The sequence below is a fragment of the Crinia signifera genome, chromosome 1 (genome assembly GCF_055691185.1).
Source record: "Crinia signifera chromosome 1, ASM5569118v1, whole genome shotgun sequence".
In the NCBI taxonomy this organism is placed as follows: domain Eukaryota; kingdom Metazoa; phylum Chordata; class Amphibia; order Anura; family Myobatrachidae; genus Crinia; species Crinia signifera.
In genome coordinates this window covers 462,509,575-462,534,265 of record NC_139217.1, presented here as the reverse complement: position 1 = coordinate 462,534,265, position 24,691 = coordinate 462,509,575, and the positions used below count along the sequence as shown (strand labels likewise).

Genomic DNA, 24,691 nt, shown 5'->3' with positions numbered 1-24,691 from the left:
CCAGTTTGTTTTATCACTGTTTACTATTGTAAAGCGCAACAGAATCTGCTGCTCTATATAAGACACTGTAACTGAACCTGCTGCGCTATATAAGACACTGTAACGGAATCTGCTGCGCTATATAAGACGCTGTAACGGAATCTGCTGCGCTATATAAGACACTGTAACGGAATCTGCTGCGCTATATAAGACGCTGTAACGGAATCTGCTGCGCTATATAAGACGCTGTAACGGAATCTGCTGCGCTATATAAGACGCTGTAACGGAATCTGCTGCGCTATATAAGACGCTGTAACGGAATCTGCTGCGCTATATAAGACACTAACGGAATCTGCTGCGCTATATAAGACGCTAACGGAATCTGCTGCGCTATATAAGACGCTGTAACGGAATCTGCTGCGCTATATAAGACACTAACGGAATCTGCTGCGCTATATAAGACGCTAACGGAATCTGCTGCGCTATATAAGACACTGTAACGGAATCTGCTGCGCTATATAAGACACTAACGGAATCTGCTGAGCTATATAAGACACTGTAACGGAATCTGCTGCGCTATATAAGACACTAACAGAATCTGCTGCGCTATATAAGACGCTGTAACGGAATCTGCTGCGCTATTTAATACACTAACGGAATCTGCTGCGCTATATAAGACACTGTAATGGAATCTGCTGCTCTATATAAGACACTAACAGAATCTGCTGCGCTATATAAGAACTGTAACGGAATCTGCTGCTCTATATAAGACACTAACGGAATCTGCTGCGCTATATAAGACACTAACGGAATCTGCTGCGCTATATAAGACACTAACGGAATCTGCTGCACTATATAAGACACTAACGGAATATGCTGCGCTATATAAGACACTGTAACGGAATCTGCTGCTCTATATAAGACACTGTAACGGAATCTGCTGCGCTATATAAGACACTAACAGAATCTGCTGCGCTATATAAGACGCTGTAACGGCATCTGCTGCGCTATTTAATACACTAACGGAATCTGCTGCGCTATATAAGACACTGTAATGGAATCTGCTGCTCTATATAAGACACTAACGGAATCTGCTGCGCTATATAAGAACTGTAACGGAATCTGCTGCTCTATATAAGACACTAACGGAATCTGTTGCGCTATATAAGACACTGTAACGGAATCTGCTGCGCTATATAAGACACTAACGGAATCTGCTGCACTATATAAGACACTAACGGAATCTGCTGCGCTATATAAGACACTAACGGAATCTGCTGCTCTATATAAGACACTGTAACGGAATCTGCTGCGCTATATAAGACACTGTAACGGAATCTGCTGCGCTATATAAGACACTAACGGAATCTGCTGCGCTATATAAGACACTGTAACAGAATCTGCTGCGCTATATAAGACGCTGTAACAGAATCTGCTGAGCTATATAAGACGCTGTAACGGAATCTGCTGCGCTATATAAGACACTAACAAAATCTGCTGCGCTATATAAGACGCTGTAACGGAATCTGCTGCGCTATATAATACACTGTAACAGAATCTGCTGCGCTATATAAGAAACTGTAAATAGAGTCTACAGAGCGGAGAAGCACTTTGCAGAAGAGGTGCAGAGCAGGTAGAGCGCCTCTCCTGCCTGGCGCTTAACCACTCTGCAGACTCTAGTTGTGTGCCAGCAGTGCGGCACCCCTGGCACACACTTACGTCCCTGATCGTATAAGATACGTCGGGGGTGCTAAAAACCCACATCGAATCCAACCTGCTGTCAAACACCTCTGATTTGGCCACTTTTCCTCTGACATCAGCCCAATCCGTTCGGATGAATCGGATGAAAACAGGCACCTTAAGGGTTACAGGTAAACACAATTCACTTTAATACATTTCTTTTAATTGATCAATAAGAAACATTTGGACTAAGGGTGCTAGCGTTCACTAAGCTGTTTTAGCAAAATGCGCCCTGTCTGTTTTGCGGCACCCTGCTAAAACAGACAGGGCTGTCCGTCCCCATCGCTGGACGGGGCATGTCACTCCGAGCCATGACACCCGCCCTTCCTCCTACCCTCCGCTGTCCACCAGACCCCACTAGCCACGAGATCTGGAACATCTATATAAGAAATCTGACTTCTTTCTCAGCATCTTACAGTGAGGAGTGGTGGGCAGAGACACCCATCAGCAGTGGAACGCCATGTAACGGAGTGTCCGGGATTCCTTATAGACCCCCTAGGCACAATTTGGTACTGTTTGGCCACAGTTTTGATTATCCGTTAATTACCTACCACTTCAATTGCTATGGTCAGCCCATAATTGACACTTTTTGTATTGTGTGTGATCATTTTTATTAAGTGTTTATTGTATGTGTTTGTATGTTGTGTCCAGTTAAAAGGCTGGTGATAATGTATTACTGACTTGGCATGGTATAAATGCCATCATAACATGAAGGAATTGATGAGAACAGCACCGGATAGTTTTACCTTATTTGTTTGATACATTGTTTTGTGGAGGGTGTTGAACACTCTCTATTTTAAGTGTAGGCCTGTTGGGCTCCTAAAAAAGTGCGCACAGAATCTTTTCTTAAATCTCTTTTTATAATTGTCTGATTTAGATGCCCGTAAATAGATACATTTCCGCATGAAAGTATACAGGTCCAGTGTTACCGGAATGTCTTCATCGGCCGCAGACCCATTTTCCCATGATAACTAGGCTGCTTTCGGGGATTTGACATCACCTGCCTGAAGCAGGTGGAACAAAATCCCTGATAAGCCGCGGCATACTCAGGACAGTCTCCGACGAAGCAATTACCGGCACTCATGACTGAGGAGTAATTGGATACCATTCTCCATCTCAGTTGCAAACAGATACGCTGTCGCCTATCAAATTAATAAATGCAATCTCGTGAAGCAGTTTTGTAGCACAATGCGATTACGTCATGTAGACCCGTAAAAGTACAGTACGTACAGAATTATAATTATTATAATTTATGTATGACTCTACTGCGTTACATACAGACATATATACCAGTGCAGCTCTTTGACGGTAGCTATTGCTTTGTCATACTAGTTTAGAAGAAGAAAAAACGATTTCCCTATGAATGATTTGCCATGTAACAGCGCCATCTAGTGTTTCCATCACATTACTGCAGACACAGCAATGTACGACAAACGGACCTGTATTAGCCAGGTAATTGCAGCAGCTGTCCACAATGAGACTGCACACAGATAAGGACACATCTTTACCAACATCTGTAATGGGCCCTACACACAGAGAGATTTGTGCCAGAGAATCAGAATGAGAGATTCAGCACAAGAGATTTAAAAACTCTCACAAGTACCCCCCCTCTCCCCCAATCATATAAATGTTGGTGATATTGGGGCCCTTTTATGAAGGATCGCATTGTGGGCGGAATAATACCACCCAGGATTTTGGGAACAGTCACTGTCACCAACTGAAAGTGGGAAAACTCAGAACCCACGATCACTGTTATGCTCCTTACACATGGGGCGATATGCTCGCTGAGCCACTACACGGCTGGTCACAAGAGCGTGCTCCCGGCATCCGTCTCCCTGTAGGCACGGGGATCTGGTCGCTCAGTTATCATATCCCTGGTGATTCTGGCTAGAATCGCTCCGTGTGTACGGTCGCTGATGGACACGAGACACTGCCGGGAGAAGCCGCTGGTCGCAGGATCATGCTGCTGCGACCAGTGATCTCTTTAGGGCTAGTCGCGGGAGCGCACTCCCGATGACCCGTACAGACGGGGATATGGCTAGAATCGCCCCGTGTGTACGGTCGCTGATGGAAACGAGACACTGCCGGGAGAAGCCGCTGGTCGCAGGATCATGCTGCTGCGACCAGTGATCTCTTTAGGGCTAGCCGCGGGAGCGCACTCCCGGCGACCCGTACACACGGGGATATGGCTAGAATCGCCCCGTGTGTACGGTCGCTGATGGAAACGAGACACTGCCGGGAGAAGCCGCTGGTCGCAGGATCATGCTGCTGCGACCAGTGATCTCTTTAGGGCTAGTCGCGGGAGTGCACTCCCGGCGACCCGTACACACGGGGATATGGCTAGAATCGCCCCGTGTGTACGGTCGCTGATGGAAACGAGACACTGCCGGGAGAAGCCGCTGGTCGCAGGATCATGCTGCTGCGACCAGTGATCTCTTTAGGGCTAGTCGCGGGAGCGCACTCCCGGCGACCCGTACACACGGGGATATGGCTAGAATCGCCCCGTGTGTACGTGGAGTTACATACACATTTCTGGGTTATCAGAAATCCCAAGCCATCCCGTGTTCTGTGTAATTTCATTATTGTGCTCCTCACCCCATACCCCACACACCTTCACCTGTAACAACTAAAATATGTACTCCCTCCCCTGCTGTATGATCTCCTTTTCCCACCCGCAACTCCTGCTGTGCTTCTCCTCTCCTCTGCCCCGGCACCAAGCCTCACATGCTCCGGCGCCAACGCTGCTGCTGGCTCAGCTTTGGTGTGCCAGCGGGGAAAAGGAATCTGCCAGGGGGGAGCGGCTCAGGTGGACAGCAGCAGGGACCATCACCTGGCTGCTGCCGCCTCACAAGTGCCCAAAGTGCCAGGTAGCGCTAGAGGCGGGATCTGAGCTGCGCTGCCTCAGCAGCAGGTGGGTGATGAGGCGATATTAACTGCTCAGAAGGCCGATCACCACATACACAGAGATGTGTGGGCCTTCTGAGCGACAATAACCAGCAGGGTTGTCGAACATCGGGGTCCTGCATGGCCGCGCACACACACACACACACACAGTGATAGTCATCCACTTTCTGAGCGATTTAGTAAAATGATGTAAAATCGCTCACAAAATGGCTGAATATCGCTCTGTGTGTAGGGCCCATAATGTTACAATCATGGCGTTACTATGTCCATCGGAGGTGCCGTCTAGTACTAGAGATTGTAAGCTTGTGAGCAGGGCCCTCCTACCACTATGTCGGTTGGTTACTACCCAGTTTGTCTTATCACAAAACTGGGTAGTATTTCTATATAACAAACTGTAAATACATAAATATGCTGAAAGGAGATGTGAATATACACCGACATCCGCGTCAGCCCACAGTTATTGCTGATTGTCCACATCATTTAAGGAATAACAATAAATAGATAAATTAACACAACTTTATATTTACACTAGACAAAAAGACATAACAGTAGTGTCAGCGCTGTTGGCTGTGTGCGCCGAATAGTGCACCACTTAAATTGCTTTGTGGTGCGCCATCTAATGGTTGCCAAAGCACACAACTCCTGAATCCCCCCATGGAGATGAGAAGCAGCGCTAGCCTGCAGGATACAGGATTAGCAGGAATTAGCCGGCATGAGGTGTCTTTAATCTCTTATATATTTAGCCAGATCTGTCACTCATCCCCTGTGTATATAACGTTTCGCCCAGCGGGATACACAAACCCGCCCCTCCTAGGGAAAAGACCAGTGTTCTACACACCACCACCCCCTTGACATCACCTCCCCCCGCCCAGCCAGGGCTACAGTACACGCTCACCACAGCCACCAGGTGAGCGGCAGGTCTGCCCGCAACCCCCCCCCCCTCTGCCAGCACCCCACCCTGGACCCCCGCAACCCCCCCTCCCGCGAGTCGCGGGCCCCCCGCACTCCCGCGATTCACGGCACATCACGAGCCGGGAGCTGCATACTGTCCCCCACCCTCATCCAGTTCTAGGGATGCCCATCGACCATCAATGATTTCAAATCATCGATGGTTTATGGCCGATGTTGAATACTTTTGCCATCAATGTGGGAGGACCAGATGGTTTCCCTACATCGATGGCAAAGGAGAACCAAATTTGCCAAATTTTTTTATGGTGCCGGGACATGGAGCATAGCTCCGCCCCCCCACACCCGACAGTACCGTCACCGAGTTCTGATTGACCCACAGCCTATTCGGTCAGATATAATGGATGACCATCGGTAGCTACAACAATCGATGGTTATCCAAGTAATATTTTACTACTATCGATGGCAAGATGCAAAATCGCCATCAATGGCGTCTGCACCAATGCCCATCCCTTCTCTGCAACAGGCAAAAACCTTTACTACCCCTCATGCCCACACACCTCTATCACTACCCTGCCTCCTGTTCTCCTGCCCGTAACTTCCGCCAGTGGGGACCCGCTCACCCTGTGTTGCCCACATTCCCCTATCATGCTTTACCACCCAGCCTCCTGCTCTCATGCACCCTAACTCCCACCCAGTAGTAGGAGACACTGACTCAAGGGCACCGTCCTGTACTCCTGTGCTGCCACGCTGGACCCTCACCCACTGGCAGAAGCTGCACTGTGTCTCCCACCCTCCTCTTTAGTCCCCCTTATGCCCACACACCCCTATCACTACCCAGCCTCCTGTTTTCCTGTGTCGTGACCTCCGCCAGTGGGGAGCCGCTGACTCAGAAACACCCTACTATACTATTGCACACACACACCTTAACAACACGCATACACCCCCCACACCCACAAATGTCACTGTACCATCCACACTATCAATGTACATCTTACTCTGTAACCGCTTGTTAATTAAACAAAACAATACACACCCCCTTCCAAATCATATGCTCTCTATTTAACACATTTCACCTATAACTCAAGTTGCAATACAGGCATCTTTCATACAATTCTAAAGGCCCCCATACACTAGGGCGACTTGTCCGTAGATTGGCACTTGATGTGCCATTTTTTACATGTGATAAATCGTCTCGATTTATCACATGTAAAAAACCCGGGGAGCAGGGGGGGGGGGGGGGGGGCTACAGAGGTGGGAGCTGGGGGGCTGGGGACGCTGCGGGGGACAGCGTCTGTGCGAGGCGGTAGAGGGAGCAGGGGGGGCTGGGGACGCTGCGGGGGACACAGGCGGCATAGAGCCGGGCAGGGGGAGCCGGCCGGGAGCTGTCAGTAATGAATAAAAAAAAAAAGCCCATACAATGAATGGGCAGCCTATGATTGGCTGCTGAGCGCTTTCTCAGCCAATTGCTGACTGGCTGAGAGAGCGCTCAGCCAATCACAGGCTGCCCATTCATTGTATGGGCTTTTTTTTTTTATTCATTACTGACAGCTCCCGGCCGGCTCCCCCTGCCCGGCTCTATGCCGCCTGTGTCCCCCGCAGCGTCCCCAGCCCCCCCTGCTCCCTCCACCGCCGCGCCGCCCCACTAGGTCCCAAGTCGGGTGGTCGGACGTGCAGCAGGTCCGACCACCCGACGCAGATCCGATGCGCATGGGACCGCGCATCGGATCTGAGGGAACATCAAAACTAGCCGATTTTGGTCCGATTTCGGCCAGATCCGACTGATCTGGCTGAAATCTGACCAAAATCGGCTAGTGTATGGGGGCCTTAACCATCTTTCTCACAATACAAACGTTCACAAATTAAGGGGGCGCAGCCCCTTACGACAGTGTGAAATTATATACATATATATATATATATATATATATATATATATATATATATATATATATATATATATATATATATATATATATATATATATATATATATATATATATATATATATGTATGTAACTAATAATAATAAGGGTCTGAAGGACGTTGCCGGATTGCTCTCCCCTGGTGCCTTGTAGCAGACAGTGGGTCAGAGCCAGGATTCCACAGCCATAAAGATAAGAAATTCCCTTTGGAGTCTGGGTAAACATAAAGCTTTCCCGGGGTGATCACAGGTCCCCTCCTCCTCCGCCTGCATTGGCTGTTGGTCTGACCTCTTATACAACCACGAATTAGGTGATAGTGCTGATAAACATGCAATAAAGATACAGAATAAACTTTCTACGCCCTCTGTTCATCATAAAGGTCTCATTGATGATCTACGCACATTTATAAAGGGACCGATCACTAGTGGACAATTGTAATAGAATCTCCCCGATTCCCAATCCAACTGTATCCAGATCCAGCCACTGTTACTGGTCATTTAAGTGCAATACTACAGACTCTCTTCCATAGAGATCTATATACAGCCCCCCCAGTGCCATACCGGAGGCCCCCTACTGAGGGTAACCATGGTCAGTAGTACCAGGCAGTACTACAGGCCATCTACCATAGAGATCTGTACACAGCCCCCCCCCAGTGCCATACCGGAGGCCCCCTACTGAGGGTAACCCTGGTCAGTAGTACCAGGCAGTACTACAGGCCATCTACCATAGAGATCTGTACACAGCCCCCCCCAGTGCCATACCGGAGGCCCCCTACTGAGGGTAACCCTGGTCAGTAGTACCAGGCAGTACTACAGACCCTCTACCATAGAGATTTGTATACAGCCCCCCCAGTGCCATACCGGAGGCCCCCTACTGAGGGTAACCATGGTCAGTAGTACCAGGCAGTACTACAGACCCTCTACCATAGAGATCTGTATGCCTGTATACAGCCCCCCAGTGCCATAACGGAGGCTCCTTACTGAGGGTAACCATGGTCAGTAGTACCAGGCAGTACTACAGACCCTCTACCATAGAGATCTGTATGCCTGTTCACAGCCCCCCAGTGCCATACCGGAGGCCCCCTACTGAGGGTAACCCTGGTCAGTAGTACCAGGCAGTACTACAGACCCTCTACCATAGAGATCTGTATGCCTGTATAGAGCCCCCCAGTGCCATACCAGAGGCCCCCTACTGAGGGTAACCCTGGTCAGTAGTACCAGGCAGTACTACAGACCATCTACCATAGAGATCTGTATGCCTGTATACAGCCCCCCAGTGCCATACCAGAGGCCCCCTACTGAGGGTAACCCTGGTCAGTAGTACCAGGCAGTACTACAGACCCTCTACCATAGAGATCTGTATGCCTGTATACAGCCGCCCAGTGCCATACCGGAAGCCCCCTACTGAGGATAACCCTCGTCAGTAGTACCAGGCAGTACTACAGACCCTCTACCATAGAGATCTGTATGCCTGTATACAGCCGCCCAGTGCCATACCGGAGGCCCCCTACTGAGGGTAACCCTGGTCAGTAGTACCAGGCAGTACTACAGACCCTCTACCATAGAGATCTGTATGCCTGTATACAGCCCCCCAGTGCCATAACGGGGCCCCCCCTACTGAGGATAACCCTGGTCAGTAGTACCAGGCAGTACTACAGACCCTCTACCATAGAGATCTGTATGCCTGTATACAGCCCCCCAGTGCCATAACGGGGCCCCCTACTGAGGATAACCCTGGTCAGTAGTACTGCTCAGTAATGACAACATGGCAGAAGTAACCCTGGGGCACAGATACTGTAGGAGCAGAAACGGACAGTACAGGACAATCTCTCGTCTGCTCACCTGTTGGTCGGAGTACTGAAGGTAAATGACAGGAGCTGGTTCCAGAAGGGCTCGTTCTCAGAAATGGCCTCCGTTCCCGACAGCTTCTTCAGGTAGTCATTCTCCGACAGCTCGTTTATCGTGCTACTGTTGGCCCCCATGTTTGTAGACGTCAGGCTCCCAGCGCATTACTACAATGGGCCCCTAGGAAGAATACACACAAAAGTCACAGGTGAGTGGTTAGAGGAGAGCAGTGGTACAGTTTTCCCTGAGGGTAGTGTTACACATGAGGGGACACTCCCAGGGTTAGATTTTACTTTACATTGCAGACGGAGCCAAACACCACTCACACCGGAGACCCTGAACTGAGCCTGTAACCGCACTGGGAGCGGTCTTACACCCGTACACAGTAGCAGGTAAAGCACAGCGCAACTCGGAATAAGGAAGAGCTGTGGCTACCACATCGCAACCCTCCATCACAGATGTGCAAATGTCACACATCACACAGTGTGAGCTAGTCATGTAGTTCTGTCACTTTCAGTTTTATTTATGTGAATAAGGTGCGCATTGGGAGCATACGAGGGTAGGGTACGGGATATCGGCGGTCATAAGACTGATACCTGTGGGGTAAGTATGCTCACGGTCCTCCCTGCCCCCTGATAATAACCCTCTCCCCTTACCCTCCCCTAGTGCCTTACCCTAACCACCCCCACCTGCAAATCATAGGCACTGCACGTAAGATCTCTGGGTCGGACCCCTTCCCGGGGGCAGGGAACAGGGATCGGATGTGATACATCGCATGCAGAAGGGTCCTGGGTGGCTGAAGGACGATAAAATGCGACTTCTCCTAAAGGGAGATTTCGCATAGTGTATGGGCACCTTTGGGGCCAGATGTATCAAGCTTCAAAAAGTGATAAAATGGAGAGTGAGAAACAACCATGAGCTATGAGGAAAGATTAAACAATTTGGGACTATTTACACTAGAGAAAAGACGTTTAAGGGGGGACATGCTCAACATGTATAAATATATTAGGGGACAATATAAGGAACTGTCAAACACCCTTTTATCTACTAGAAAGGAATCTAGGACGCAAGGGCACTAGTTTAGATTAGAAGAAAAAAGATTTTGTTCATTTGGAAGAAAAAATTTCTTTACAGTCAGAGCAGTCAAACTTTGGAACTCTCTTCCTGAAGAAGTGGTGTCGGCAGACACTATAAATACGTTTAAAATAAGGTTGGATAAACATTTATTGGTTAAAAACATCCACGGGTACAAATAAGTAACATAATCTGTCTTTACAATATCAGAACATACTATACAACAAGGGATAAGCTACTATAAACATAGGTTGAACTTACATACACATAACTGGACATATGCCCAGTACACACGGTTTGATTTGGTCTATTTATTTTCATTCGATTTTGGTTATATAAGCAAAATCGAACACATCGAATGGTTCTCAGCCACATTCAATGCCGATTCGATCCCGATATGCAGCCCCACTGCATTGAAATCGACTGGAAGAATAGACTGCTCAGGCAAGACTATATATAATGCAAATCCAATGCGTTTTTCTTGCCATTTGAGACGATCTCTATTCGATCCCAGTCGAATTGGGATCAAATCACAAGCAAAAAATCGCACCATAACTAACATTTATATATGTATTGTTAGTCCACATAAATAAACAACTCAGTCCAGATGGAATAAGCACTGTGGTGATCCAGGGAGGAGAACCAATTAGTAGAAAGTGCTGACGGAAGTCGTGTAACATGTAATACATATACCGCTGTACAGCAGGAATCCCTGGTGAGACATTTCCCATCTTCTGTGTATTTATTCACAATGAGCCTTTGAAAGATGAATGTGTCAGATAGACACTGCTTGTGTAATAGGTGTCCCCTCCCAGAGAGTAAGGTGACCATCGGAAGGATATCCCAAGTCATCTCAGATCTTATGGGGCCTACATACGCAGAGATTTGTGCCAGAGATTCATAACGGGAGATTCAGCACGAGAGATTTCCCTAAAAACGGAATTTTCAGATAATGAGCCACACACACACAGATTTGTGCCAGAGATTCATAATGGCAGATTCAGCATGACAGATTTCAAATCTCTCACAGAAACTTCAGGGGAATAAAAAAAGTATTCAAAATTTAAATAAAGGGGTTGAACTAAAGCCTGGGGGAGTGTCACCTTCTTTGTCCATATATATATATATATATATATATATATATATATATATATATATATATATATATATATATATATATATATATATATATATATATATATATATATATATATATATATATATACATATATATATATATATACATATACATATATACATACACACACACGGAATCGGTACATCTGTCAGAATGAACTTAGGTCTACAGTCATTAGGTCGACCCCATTACCCCATTAGGTCGACTGGCAGGAAGGTCGACCTGATTTAAGGTCGACAGGACTTAAGGTCGAATTTGCATAAAGGTCGACATGAGGAAGGTCGACTGGTCATAAGGTCGACATGGGTTTTTCACTGTTTTTTTTTATACGAATGTCGACACAGTCGACATGGACACAGTTGGCAATGAGAATCGGACCCTCGCATCGCCTGTCGGCACATGTCGGCTCAAAAAACAGTGAAAAACCCCATGTCGACCTTATGACCAGTCGACCTTCCTCATGTCGACCTAATGCAAATTCGACCTTAAGTCATGTCGACCTTGGCCCATGTCGACCTTAAGTCAGGTCGACCTTCCTGCCAGTCGACCTAGTGGGGTCGACCTAATGACTGTAGACCTAAGTTCATTCTAATAGATGACCGCTTCCCCTATAAAATGCAGTATTGGCGCAAATCAATGTGCGCTGGTGGCCCAGTGCACATTCACTTGGAGCGGGCAGGGCACCACACAGGGAGAGCCGGATCATCTCCATTATATATATCTGTCTATATTGGTGGCAGTGGTTATATATATATATATATATATATATATATATATATATATATATATATATATATATATATATATATATATATATATATATATATATATAGAAGGCTTGTTATTGGTGGCAGTGGTTTTATATATATATATATATATATATATATATATAAATAAATAGGGGTGCCTTATCATTGGTGGCAGTGGAGCTGCAGCAGCAGGAGGACGTGTGAGCGGGCAGGCGGCTTGAAGTACCGCCAGAGGAGGACAGGTGACAGGGAGACCGGGAGTTGCTGCGGGTAGGCAGCAGATCTGTGGAGTGGGTGAGTGGCTTTTTCCCCCTGCTCCGTCTCCGTGCGGCGAGCAGGGGGAGGGGGGAGGGAGCAGGGGGAGGCGGTGGGGCGGCGGGTACTGTGCTTTCGTGCGGCGAGCAGGGGGGGCGGTGTCCGGCGTGGCAAGGGGGGCGGCGTTGTGGGACATCAGAAGGCCCTGCTCACATCCGAGGCCACATATGAGCAGGAGCTTCTGAGCGACTGCTCTTGTTTGACGGGCAGGTCCGTTCTGAATCTTGTGCAGATTCAGAACGGCGGGGGCGCGCATGCAAATCGCTGTGTGGGCTATACACACAGCGATTTACATGCATTTTCAGGCATTTTCTGAGTGATTTAGTAAAATCGCTCAGAAAATGCCTGAAAATTGTGCTGTGTGTGGGGCCCATTATAGGAAAGCCCCATACACACTAGAGGAAAGGAATCATCTACTGTGTACACTCAATACCGTTAATGATGCGTATTCCCAAGCGTCGTTAAAAAAATGATTGAAGTCTGCTGTACATGCAGGTCAATTTGGCTACATCAATTTGCAGGCTGATATCATTCAGTGTGTACAAACAATATTGACATCCCATGGCCGATATAGCATGAAAGTATAACTACATCGGCATTGGCCAGGTCAACTACTGGCCCTTATTCGGATCTGATCGCAGTACAAATTTGTTCTCAAATTGGGCAAAACCATGTGCACTGCAGGTGGGGCAGATGTAACATGTGCAAAAAGAGTTACATGTCGGTGGGGTGTGTTGAAACTGAAATCTAAATTGCAGTGTCAAAATAATGCAGTCAGTATTTACCCTGCACAGAAACAAAATAACTCACACAAATCTAATTCTCTCTGCACATGTTACATCTGCCCCACCTGCAGTTTGCATGGTTTTGCCCATTTTTAAAACAAATTTGTACTGTGATCAGATATGAATAAGGGGCTGAATGCTATCCCAAGGCACCTCGGATCTGACAGGAAGGCCATCCCAAGGCACCTCGGATCTGACAGGAAGGCCATCCCAAGGCACCTCGGATCTGACAGGAAGGCCATCCCAAGGCACCTCGGATCTGACAGGAAGGCCATCCCAAGGCACCTCGGATCTGACAGGAAGGCCATCCCAAGGCACCTCGGATCTGACAGGAAGGCCATCCCAAGGCACCTCGGATCTGACAGGAAGGCCATCCCAAGGCACCTCGGATCTGACAGGAAGGTCATCCCAAGGCACCTCGGATCTGACAGGAAGGCCATCCCAAGGCACCTCGGATCTGACAGGAAGGCCATCCCAAGTCACCTCGGATCTGACAGGAAGGCCATCCCAAGGCACCTCGGATCTGACAGGAAGGCCATCCCAAGTCACCTCGGATCTGACAGGAAGGCCATCCCAAGGCACCTCGGATCTGACAGGAAGGCCATCCCAAGGCACCTCGGATCTGACAGGAAGGCCATCCCAAGGCACCTCGGATCTGACAGGAAGGTTATCCCAAGGCACCTCGGATCTGACAGGAAGGCCATCCCAAGGCACCTCGGATCTGACAGGAAGGTTATCCCAAGGTACCTCGGATCTGACAGGAAGGTTATCCCAAGGTACCTCGGATCTGACAGGAAGGCCATCCCAAGGCACCTCAGAATGTAAGCTTTTGCCTATATAGATCAGATCAATGCATGCAATAAAAGTGGTTACTGATAAAGTACCAGCCAATCAGCTCGCAACTGTCATGTTACAGGCTGGCTTTGAAAAGTGACAGTAGCTGATCACTCCCCACGTTATCACTTTTTGAGGTTTGGTGCTTCTGGCCCAGTATACAAATACACAAAGATGCATAATGTAAGGTAAGTATATGTAGAGAAAACAAAGAGGGAGGGCCCTGCACATACAAGCTTATAGTCTGCTGGAAAGAGATAGAGATGTAGAGATGTAGTTTCACTCTCTGCCAGCAGATGGCGGCGTTTCGGAGACTCACGGACACTAGACATATATGAAAGCTTGTGTAGGAAATGCAGAAGCAGCATAAAAGTGATTACATCAGGATCCGGCCTTGTTCCCTGAATCAGAAGCAGCGCTCGTACTGCCAGGTAACTAGACCTCCATCCAGGTGAAGGTTTGAAATGCAAGTTGTCGATCCAATGAGCTGCAATTAGTTTCAGCAGCGAAATTACTTGTGACTGCGAGTTAAGCATTATATGCTGCACTTATGGTACCACTCCCTGAGATAATACTGGGGAGCCTGCTATTGGTGATCCCCTCTGCAAACACAAGCAGGTCGCTATGATGTGCCCATAATGTGATGTAATGATTGGCTACAGGGAAAGACAGATTCCGTATAACGAGCTGCACGTCTGCTTAGGGATCAGTGGTCCTAGCTGCCAGCTACTGGAATAATATAATCACCAAGGGCCTGTTAACTAAGCTTCAACAAGTGATAAAATGGAGAGTGATTAAAAAAAAAACCAACCAATCAGCTCCAGCCTGACATTTTTCAAACACAGCCTGTGACTTGGCAGGTAGGAGCTGATTGGCTGGCTGTTTATCACTTTCCATTTTATCACTTTTGAAGCTTAGTGCATCTGGCCCCAAGACTAAAAGCTTAGTTGCCAAGGCAACTGATATAAGTTGAGCCATAGATCCCATTAAATAAATAAATATTACGATTTACAGAATGTACCACACTCCGTGGCCTCCTTATCAGCTGTGTGTGCTCGGTGCTACAGATAAATATATCCGCCAAACGTTGCCGCAACTCACTGCATTATAAGTTTACCTGGTCAAAAGGTTCAGTTGTTACTCAGACGAAACACCAGAATTATGTACATCGCTGATTGAGGAATTATTGTCAGTGCCAGATGGGTACGCTTTTGTATCTCAGAAACAGACGATCTCTTGGTATGTTCACACACACACACACACACACACACACACACACACACACACACACAGTTTCTAGAGTTTACTGAACTGTGCAAAGACAAACACCATCCAGAAAGTGTCAGTTCTGCAGCCAAATACACCTAGTTAATGAGAGGTCAGGTAGGAATGTCCATGCTGGTTCTGGCGACAAGTTACTTACACGCAGAATTCTCACACTTTCATTGGTAGCGCAGCCCCCCCCCCCCCCCCCCCCTTCCTCCCAGGGGTGCATACTAAGATATACAATTTAGGGGCTGCTGTATGTGGGACATGGGAGGACGCTAAAGGTGTCGCTATCGCTGTTGTGCTGAAAACATCCCGTATTTCCCGACTCAGCCTGTACAATAACACACATAAGACGCAGGGATAAGAATAAAATACTAATCTCCCAATACTATTATAAAACACAATTGAAAAAACTGGATTTATAAACGTGACGTTGTTAGCATCTATTTATAAACACTAGAACGCAACGGTACTGAATGCTGGGGCCCCATGTACCCTGCATAGGTTCTGTTACAGAAATCCCATGGGAATGAGCCGGATCCAGCCATGAGAAGTGTAAGTTATGAGACGTGTGCTGGCTGATGTGTCACAACATGTACAGGGAGGGGACAGCTGCGTTATGCTGGCAGACACCTTCCAGATATAAAGAGCACACAGCACCAGCGTCAGGGGACCTTAATATCTTCCTTCTGGCCAGAACAGTCAGCGATCCCCCCCACACACACATCTCATCACTGAGACCCTAATACAGTAACGTGGGGGAACAAGTGACCTCCCGCTCTGAATAAGAACTTTAAGAGAATATAAATACACAGTGCACACACACACACACACACACACACACACACACACACATATATATACACACACCAGCTTTCTATATTCCTATTTCTGGAATGACGGGCAGTATACAGACATCGAAATCATGACTGCCGGTACTCCAACAGGGGGGCGAGTGCAAAGGGATGGGGAACCTTTGGCCCTTCAGCTGCTGTTGAACTACACATCCCAGCATGACTTTCAACAGTTTTGGCATGGTCAAATAGCAAAATTGTAGCAGGGCATGCTGGTATGTATAGTTCAACAACACCTGGAGAGCCAAAGGTTCCTCATCCCTGCTATGTATGAATGATACTAAAGGAGGATTTCTCACACACACACACACACTTTCACACACACACCAACAGGTAACACAATAAGATCAGGTTAGTATCACTTTGCACGCAGAAAGGTAAACAGCAGCAACCTCCCGTCCAGCCGCACCTGTCACGGATAATGTCCCAGGAACAATGATACAATGTCGCTACAACAGGAAGTCTTACATCCTTCTCCAATTTTCCCAGTGACAACGTGCAGGGCAACAGTGTACACCTGGCTCGCAGCCAATCACCAGCCTGCACCCTGGCAACTCCCTGCTACCACCTCTTAGGCATGTCTGTCCAGTCAGCAGCACACATGTGCCACTCACTGCACCAGGATGTAATCCTCCTATGGTCACCCACACGTGTGTAGGAGAATATAAAAAGGGACAGGCCTGATAAGGACGGTGTGAACACACCTAAACAAACAGCACACACAAAGGGAACGCCAGCAAGACACAATATCATTGATTCAGTGATTCTGTGTGAAGACACTTGTGGCCGGCAATGCCCCTAATCATGATGGATCTATTAAACGCACCAGGCCACTACCCAGCATATCCAGAGGGGGCAGCAGTGGTCAATAGGTCTCACGCACCAGTACACTACCCGGCATATCCAGAGGGGGCAGCAGTGGCCAATAGCTCCCACCCAACAGCGGTAATAATGCATGACACATTTACCCAGCATGAACCTGTCGGGCTGTCCAGATAGACAATCATGTGGTCAACCACTAATAGTCGAATACATCTGGCTAGACGCATAAACATAGTGAACAAAGTCTAGATCAACAGCAACAAAAGATAGATGCAAGCGAAAGGTCGACTGGAATTTCTTTTTTTGCTTTAACCAACTTGTTTGTATTTCACTACGCCAGTGCCCGAAGCATGACCACCATTAGTGGTCGACCACGTCAATCCATGGACTGTATACGCTGCACTACAGTGTCACTTCACACTCAGACAACTCGGGACTACACATCGCCTGAGGTTAGACAGCAAACTGACATCACAGTGAATGTTGAGATGCAACACGCACACACATTGTATGTAATACAATATATAAAGGAACTGCAGACTATCCAATAATGGTCTGCAACAATTCTATAGGTAAAGCCCCATACACATTAGGACAATCGCGCCAATGTCGATATTGGTGGCGGCGGGACCGGCATCAGCAAGTGCATACACACTTGTAGAAGCTGCAAATGATAGAGCGGACAGCGCGAGGAACAACGGTCATGCTGCAGCCTAGCTGCCGTTGTACTCCCTCGTCCGAATACGCTTTGACAAGGGGTCGGGGTCGTTCGCTACAGGCGGGAGCGGGCATCGTTAGCATACACACTGGACGATATTAGAAAGCCCATTCTGAACGATATTGTGACCAATATTATCTAGTGTGTATGGCCCTTTAGTTCTCAAAGTCGGTCCTCAGAATTCCACACAGTTACTGTTTTCCAAATCTCCTCACAGAATCCCATGTGACATAAAAAGCTCCACCTGTGGATGTTTTAAAATGTGTCAGTGAGTAATGAGGGCACCTGCCCAGTGACCTGGAAAACGTGCACTGTGTGTGGGGTCCTGAGGACTGAGTTTGAGAACCTAAGATTATAAGATTATCTGTTCAATCTTTCTGGATGGAAATGTCTGGGAGCAACTGTCACCATTTGTAGTGTTCACGTTGGATGTTTTAGCATGGCGCCGCGCCAGGCCCAATTTTAAAAGGGCAGAATGCGCCCTGTCCCTCTCGCAGCGCCCTGCTAGAACAGCCTGATGCCTGTACCCACCGGTGCATACGAGGAAGACCAGCGTCATCGTAGATGCCCGGCACTTCCCCGGCGATGACTTCACTTTGGTGACGTCGGTGGTCCAGGTCCGCCAACAATAGTGACGTCAACTGACCTGGTCCGCCCCCTTTATGCTGCCACCGTAGATCACCGCACTGCCCAGTTCCTAGAAGGAACACTACATTTGTCCTCCGTTACTGGACAACGGACAAAAACCACACCTGCAGACAAATTGGTTCTATACATTTGATTTAACCGACGTATCTGGAACTTGCCATTTTCTCCAAGACATTACCAGAAAGATTGTTTAGAATCTTATAGTGTGGATCTAACACTAGAAGCACAAAAAGCCAAGGTGACGGCTGAGAGGCACTCAGGGGTCTTGTGAAAAATATGTTAGTAGATAATGTTCACAGACCCCTTTATCAAGGTGTACCTTAAGGGCGCGGGGATCCCCAAATTGTGGTAAATATCTTTAATAGCCCGGCGTGCGTTGCATTACTATGGAACAGATATCCGGGTATGGCTCGGAGCCCTGCGTTCCACACCATACGTGTGGAACGCATCGCCATAACACCGGAGCACGGCCACTGTATTCTCAGCTAAGCATTAAATGCAAAAAACTGGTTTAAGTCAAAATTTGAAAATTTATTTAAACAGTTTTTAGTTCTATCCATTAAAAAACATTCTTTATACATCTCTTTATTGAGGGTCTCGATGTATTTAACGCAGTACTATTTAGTTATTGCTGGTAACCGTGTCCATGGTTACAGAACCCAAAATTTAGCAATATGCCATTTTAGACACATAGGAAGAAGGGGGGAGGGGGTGGCTGTATTCAGCAAGTGCTAAGTACATAGGTATAAGTGTCTCTCTACTTAATCCTAAAATGATGACAACATAATGAGAAGGTGAGAGGAAGTACAGGTGACAGGAGTTAGGGCGGTAGGTAGGTGTCCTGGTGGAGGGGAAAAGATGGGAGAGGGAACAGGTGCGTGCCCTGCTACAAGGAATGGATGATAGAGAGGACAGTCACCTGATGGAAATGAGGCCAGGTAACCGACCTGTAGGAGAGGAGGGATAATAGCAAGGACAGGTAAAAAGCCTGTTGGGGGAGGGGCAGGGCATGTCTAAAGACTTACCAATGGGCAGTAATGAGAAGGAGGATAGTGACGTGTCTTGGAGGACGAAGGATGAATGTGAGGACTGGCAAGTACCCTGTTTAAGGACAGAGGATAATAGGTATGAGATAGCCGATAAGAGTAAGGACAGGTGAGTGTGAGCTGAAGGGGAAGACATGAGTGTCTTGCTTGAGGTGAGTGATGAGAGTGGGAACAGTGACTGTCCTATAGGAATAAGGATTGATGGGAGGCGGGGACAGTGCGTATCCTATAGGAATAAGGATTGATGGGAGGCGGGGACAGTGCGTGTCCTATAGGAATGAGAATTGATGGGAGGCGGGGACGGTGTGTGTCCTGTAGGAATGAGGATAGATGGGAGGCGGGGAAAGTGCGTGTCCTGTAGGAATGAGGATAGATGGGAGGCGGGGACAGTGCGTGTCCTGTAGGAATGAGGATAGATGGGAGGCGAGGACAGTGCGTGCCCTATAGGAATAAGGATTGATGGGAGATGGGGACAGTGCGTGTCCTATAGGAATTGATGGGAGGTGGGGACAGTGTGTGTCCTGTAGGAATGAGGATAGATGGGAGGCGGGGACAGCGAGTGTCCTGTAGGATGGATAAGTGAAGACTGGTGAGTGATGACAGTGGGTGTGCTGTTGGAAGGCTGATTGATTGGAGGAGTGGACAGTGAGTGTCCAGTAGGCAGTGGCATCGAGTACTTTTTAACCAGGCCCGGGTCTGGTAGAGGGACTCGGGACCTGCTCCCCCCTCCCCAGTTGCAGGGAGCTGCAGCACAGCCTCTCTCCCCAACTCAGCACATTTATTTACAGTTTCTTATATAGCGCAGCAGATTCCGTTGCGCTTTACAATAGTAGACAGTGAGAAAACAAACTGGGTAACAACAGACAGACTTGGAGGTAGGAGGGCCCTGCTGCAAGCTTACAATCTATAGGGACATAGGAGGGAAACACAAGGACAGGCACCAGTAATAGCATCAGAGGGTTATGCGTGTAGAACTTAAATATGATAGGCTTGCCTGAGGAGGTGAGTTTTCAGGGAACACATACTGCTCAGTGCCGTGTGCTGAGCTGGGGCAATAGACAGCTGCAGCCTGTCCCCTCTCTCTCTCTCTCTGTCCCCTCTCTCTCTCTCTCTCTCTCTGTGCAATTCAGCTTGCATCCTGCACAAATTGAGTGTATTTTTATTCCACTGGGGCATACCCAAGCCCCCTCCCGGAGGCCCTGCCCGGTGGCCATGGCTCCTTCATTTTACCGGATCCCATTTTGGCACCTCTAACCTGTAGATGGGATGAGTAGGAGGACAGGTGAGTAATGGGAAGAGGGACAGTGAGTTTCCAGTAGGAGGGATGAGTGTGAGGACTGGTTAATAAAAGTGGGGACAGTGAATGTCCTGCAGGAAGGAGGAATAATGGGAGGACGGGAGGGGCAGCGAGTGTAATCTCCTCCCATGTGGAATCCCTGACAAACACCTCTCTCCACTCCAATCTATCTGCAGCCCGGCTCATCATCCTCGCCAAACATACTATGTCCCCCTCTCTTCTCTTAAAAGCCCTACACTGGCTTCCTTTCCCTTTTTATACTCCAATTCAAGCTTCCCACACTTACTTCTCTGACCTCATCTCCCTTTACACTCCCGTCATGCCGTCCCTCCTCCCACTCATACCTCCAATACTTTTCACATGCATCTCCCTACCTCTCTCCCTTGGACTCTGCACCTCTAGACAAAACTTCAAATGAGCTCTCAAGACCCACTTCTTCACCAAGCCCAGCCAACTCTCACCATAACACTCTATGCCACACTCACTGTCTACCCCATCTGTGTCACCTCTGTCTGTCTGCCCCTCCCCTTTAGAATGTAAGCTCTCGCGAGCAGGGTCCTTCTCTAACAAACTCCTGTAGTTTTCTACCCCCCTGATACTTATGTCAGTGCTGTATGCTGATGCAGCTGTGGTTATGTCCCCTGTACTTGTCCTCTATTGTATATAACTGTAAGTCACTGTGTTCTGCTCCCTGATACTTATGTCAGTGCCGCCTGCTGATGCAGCTGTGGTTATGTCACCTGTACTTGTCCTCTATTGTATATAACTGTAAGTCACTGTGTTCTGCTCCCTGATACTTATGTCAGTGCCGCCTGCTGATGCAGCTGTGGTTATGTCACCTGTACTTGTCCTCTATTGTAGTCACCTGTAAGTCACTGTGTTCTGCCCCTGATACTTATGTCAGTGCCGCCTGCTGATGCAGCTGTGGTTATGTGCCCTGTACTTGTCCTCTATTGTATATAACTGTAAGTCACTGTGTTCTGCTCCCTGATACTTATGTCAGTGCCGCCTGCTGATGCAGCTGTGGTTATGTCACCTGTACTTGTCCTCTATTGTAGTCACCTGTAAGTCACTGTGTTCTGCCCCTGATACTTATGTCAGTGCCGCCTGCTGATGCAGCTGTGGTAATGTGCCCTGTACTTGTCCTCTATTGTATTCCCCTGTAAGTCACTGTGTTCTGCCCCCTGATACTTATGTCAGTGCCGCCTGCTGATGCAGCTGTGGTTATGTCCCCTGTACTTGTCCTCTATTGTAGTCACCTGTAAGTCACTGTGTTCTGCCCCCTGATACTTATGTCAGTGCCGCCTGCTGATGCAGCTGTGGTTATGTCCCCTGTACTTGTCCTCTATTGTATTCCCCTGTAAGTCGCTGTGTTCTGCCCCCTGATACTTATGTCAGTGCCGCCTGCTGATGCAGCTGTGGTTATGTGCCCTGTACTTGTCCTCTATTGTATTCCCCTGTAAGTCACTGTGTTCTGCCCCCTGATACTTATGTCAGTGTCGCCTGCTGATGCAGCTGTGGTTATGTCACCTGTAAGTCACTGTTTTTCTTATTCGTTTATGTACACTGTAATTAGGTGCTGCGCAACCCCTTAGTGGCACCATAAAAATATAGGATAATAATAATGGGAGTCAGGACAGTGAGTGTCCTGGATGAATGAGCAGTGACAGGAGTTAGTGTCCTGTAGCAGGGATGAGTATGAGGGACTATGTAAAAACCGGACTAAACCCCGGACCGGACATTAAAATCTGCAGTCCGGAGCTTGTAGTGTCCAGTCCAGGGGGGAGTCTTGTCCAGGGGGCCCCTGATATAGCTATCATCAGGGACATGTAGATGGGGAGAATACATCCTCCCCGTGTGGTCCGTACCGTCCGGTTTTTGCTACATGCCCGGACCATAAAGGGAGGCTTTATTCTCCCCCTCCTCCACTCCCTGGTGACAGGTGTCACATGCAGCTCCCCCTCCCCTGGACAGGACACCCCCGGACCAGATGCTACTAGCTCCGGACTGCAGATTTTGATGTCCGGGGGTCTGGTCCTAGTCCGATTTTTACCCATACCCTGAGTATGAGGACTGATGAGTGATGTGATTTGAGACAGTGAGTGTCCTGTAAGAGGGATGAGTGTAAGAACAGGCTAGTGATGGCAGTGAGTGTCCTGTAGGAGGGGTGAGTGTGTGAGAACAGTGAATGTCCTGTAGGAGGGATGAGTGTCCTGTAGGAGGGATGAGTGTGAGAAACGGTGAGTGAGGACAGCGAGTGTCCTGTCCGAGAGATGAGTGTGAGGACAGCGAGTGTCCTGTCCGAGAGATGAGTGTGAGGACAGCGAGTGTCCTGTCCGAGAGATGAGTGTGAGGACAGCGAGTGTCCTGTCCGAGAGATGAGTGTGAGGACAGCGAGTGTCCTGTCCGAGAGATGAGTGTGAGGACAGCGAGTGTCCTGTCCGAGAGATGAGTGTGAGGACAGCGAGTGTCCTGTCCGAGAGATGAGTGTGAGGACAGCGAGTGTCCTGTCCGAGAGATGAGTGTGAGGACAGCGAGTGTCCTGTCCGAGAGATGAGTGTGAGGACAGCGAGTGTCCTGTCCGAGAGATGAGTGTGAGGACAGCGAGTGTCCTGTCCGAGAGATGAGTGTGAGGACAGCGAGTGTCCTGTCCGAGAGATGAGTGTGAGGACAGCGAGTGTCCTGTCCGAGAGATGAGTGTGAGGACAGCGAGTGTCCTGTCCGAGAGATGAGTGTGAGGACAGCGAGTGTCCTGTCCGAGAGATGAGTGTGAGGACAGCGAGTGTCCTGTCCGAGAGATGAGTGTGAGGACAGCGAGTGTCCTGTCCGAGAGATGAGTGTGAGGACAGCGAGTGTCCTGTCTGAGAGATGAGTGTGAGGACAGCGAGTGTCCTGTCCGAGAGATGAGTGTGAGGACAGCGAGTGTCCTGTCCGAGAGATGAGTGTGAGGACAGCGAGTGTCCTGTCCGAGGGATGAGTGTGAGGACAGCGAGTGTCCTGTAGGAGGGATGAGTGTGAGGACAGCGAGTGTCCTGTAGGAGGGATGAGTGTGAGGACAGCGAGTGTCCTGTTGGAGGGATGAGTGTGAGGACAGCGAGTGTCATGTTGGAGGGTTGAGTGTGAGGACAGCGAGTGTCCTGTTGGAGGGTTGAGTGTGAGGACAGCGAGTGTCCTGTAGCAGGGATGAGTGTGAGGACAGGTGAGTGTCCTGTAGGAGGGATGAGTGTGAGGACAGGTGAGAGTCCTGTAGGAGGGATGAGTGTGAGGACAGGTGAGAGTCCTGTAGGAGGGATGAGTGTGAGGACAGGTGAGTGTCATGTAGGAGGGATGAGTGTGAGGACAGGTGAGTGTCCTGTAGGAGGGATTATTATTATTATAATTTTATTTATAAAGGCGCCACAAGTGTTTCGCAGCGCTGTACAAAGGAACAATACAGGGAGACAAAACTTGGCATAACATTGAATAAATAATAAGTGTGAGGACAGGTGAGTGTCCTGTAGGAGGGATGAGTGCGAGGACAGTGAGTGTACTGTAGCAGGGATGAGTGTGAGGACAGGTGAGTGTCCTGTAGCAGGGATGGGTGTGAGGACAGTGAGTGCCCTGTAGCAGGGATGAGTGTGAGGACAGTGAGTGCCCTGTAGGAGGGATGAGTGTGAGGACAGTGAGTGCCCTGTAGCAGGGATGAGTGTGAGGACAGTGAGTGCCCTGTAGCAGGGATGAGTGTGAGGACAGTGAGTGCCCTGTAGCAGGGATGAGTGTGAGGACAGTGAGTGCCCTGTAGCAGGGATGAGTGTGAGGACAGTGAGTGCACTGTAGCAGGGATGAGTGTGAGGACAGTGAGTGCACT

At 48.5% G+C, this 24,691-nt stretch overlaps 1 protein-coding gene across 3 annotated transcripts in view; it reads right to left on the bottom strand.

Annotated features, from left to right (window-relative positions):
• DYM (dymeclin) overlaps positions 1–24,691 on the bottom strand; it is a 276,200-nt gene that overhangs the window by 250,320 nt on the left and 1,189 nt on the right. For 2 of the 3 annotated variants that reach the window (XM_083155293.1, XM_083155295.1), the window contains exon 2: positions 9,293–9,475. In XM_083155293.1, coding sequence (XP_083011419.1) covers positions 9,293–9,432 — 140 coding nt within the window. In that variant the 5' untranslated portion in view covers positions 9,433–9,475. Of the gene's footprint in view, positions 1–9,292; positions 9,476–19,526; positions 19,642–24,691 lie in introns of those variants that run through there. The other variant, XM_083155294.1, reaches the window with a different exon arrangement.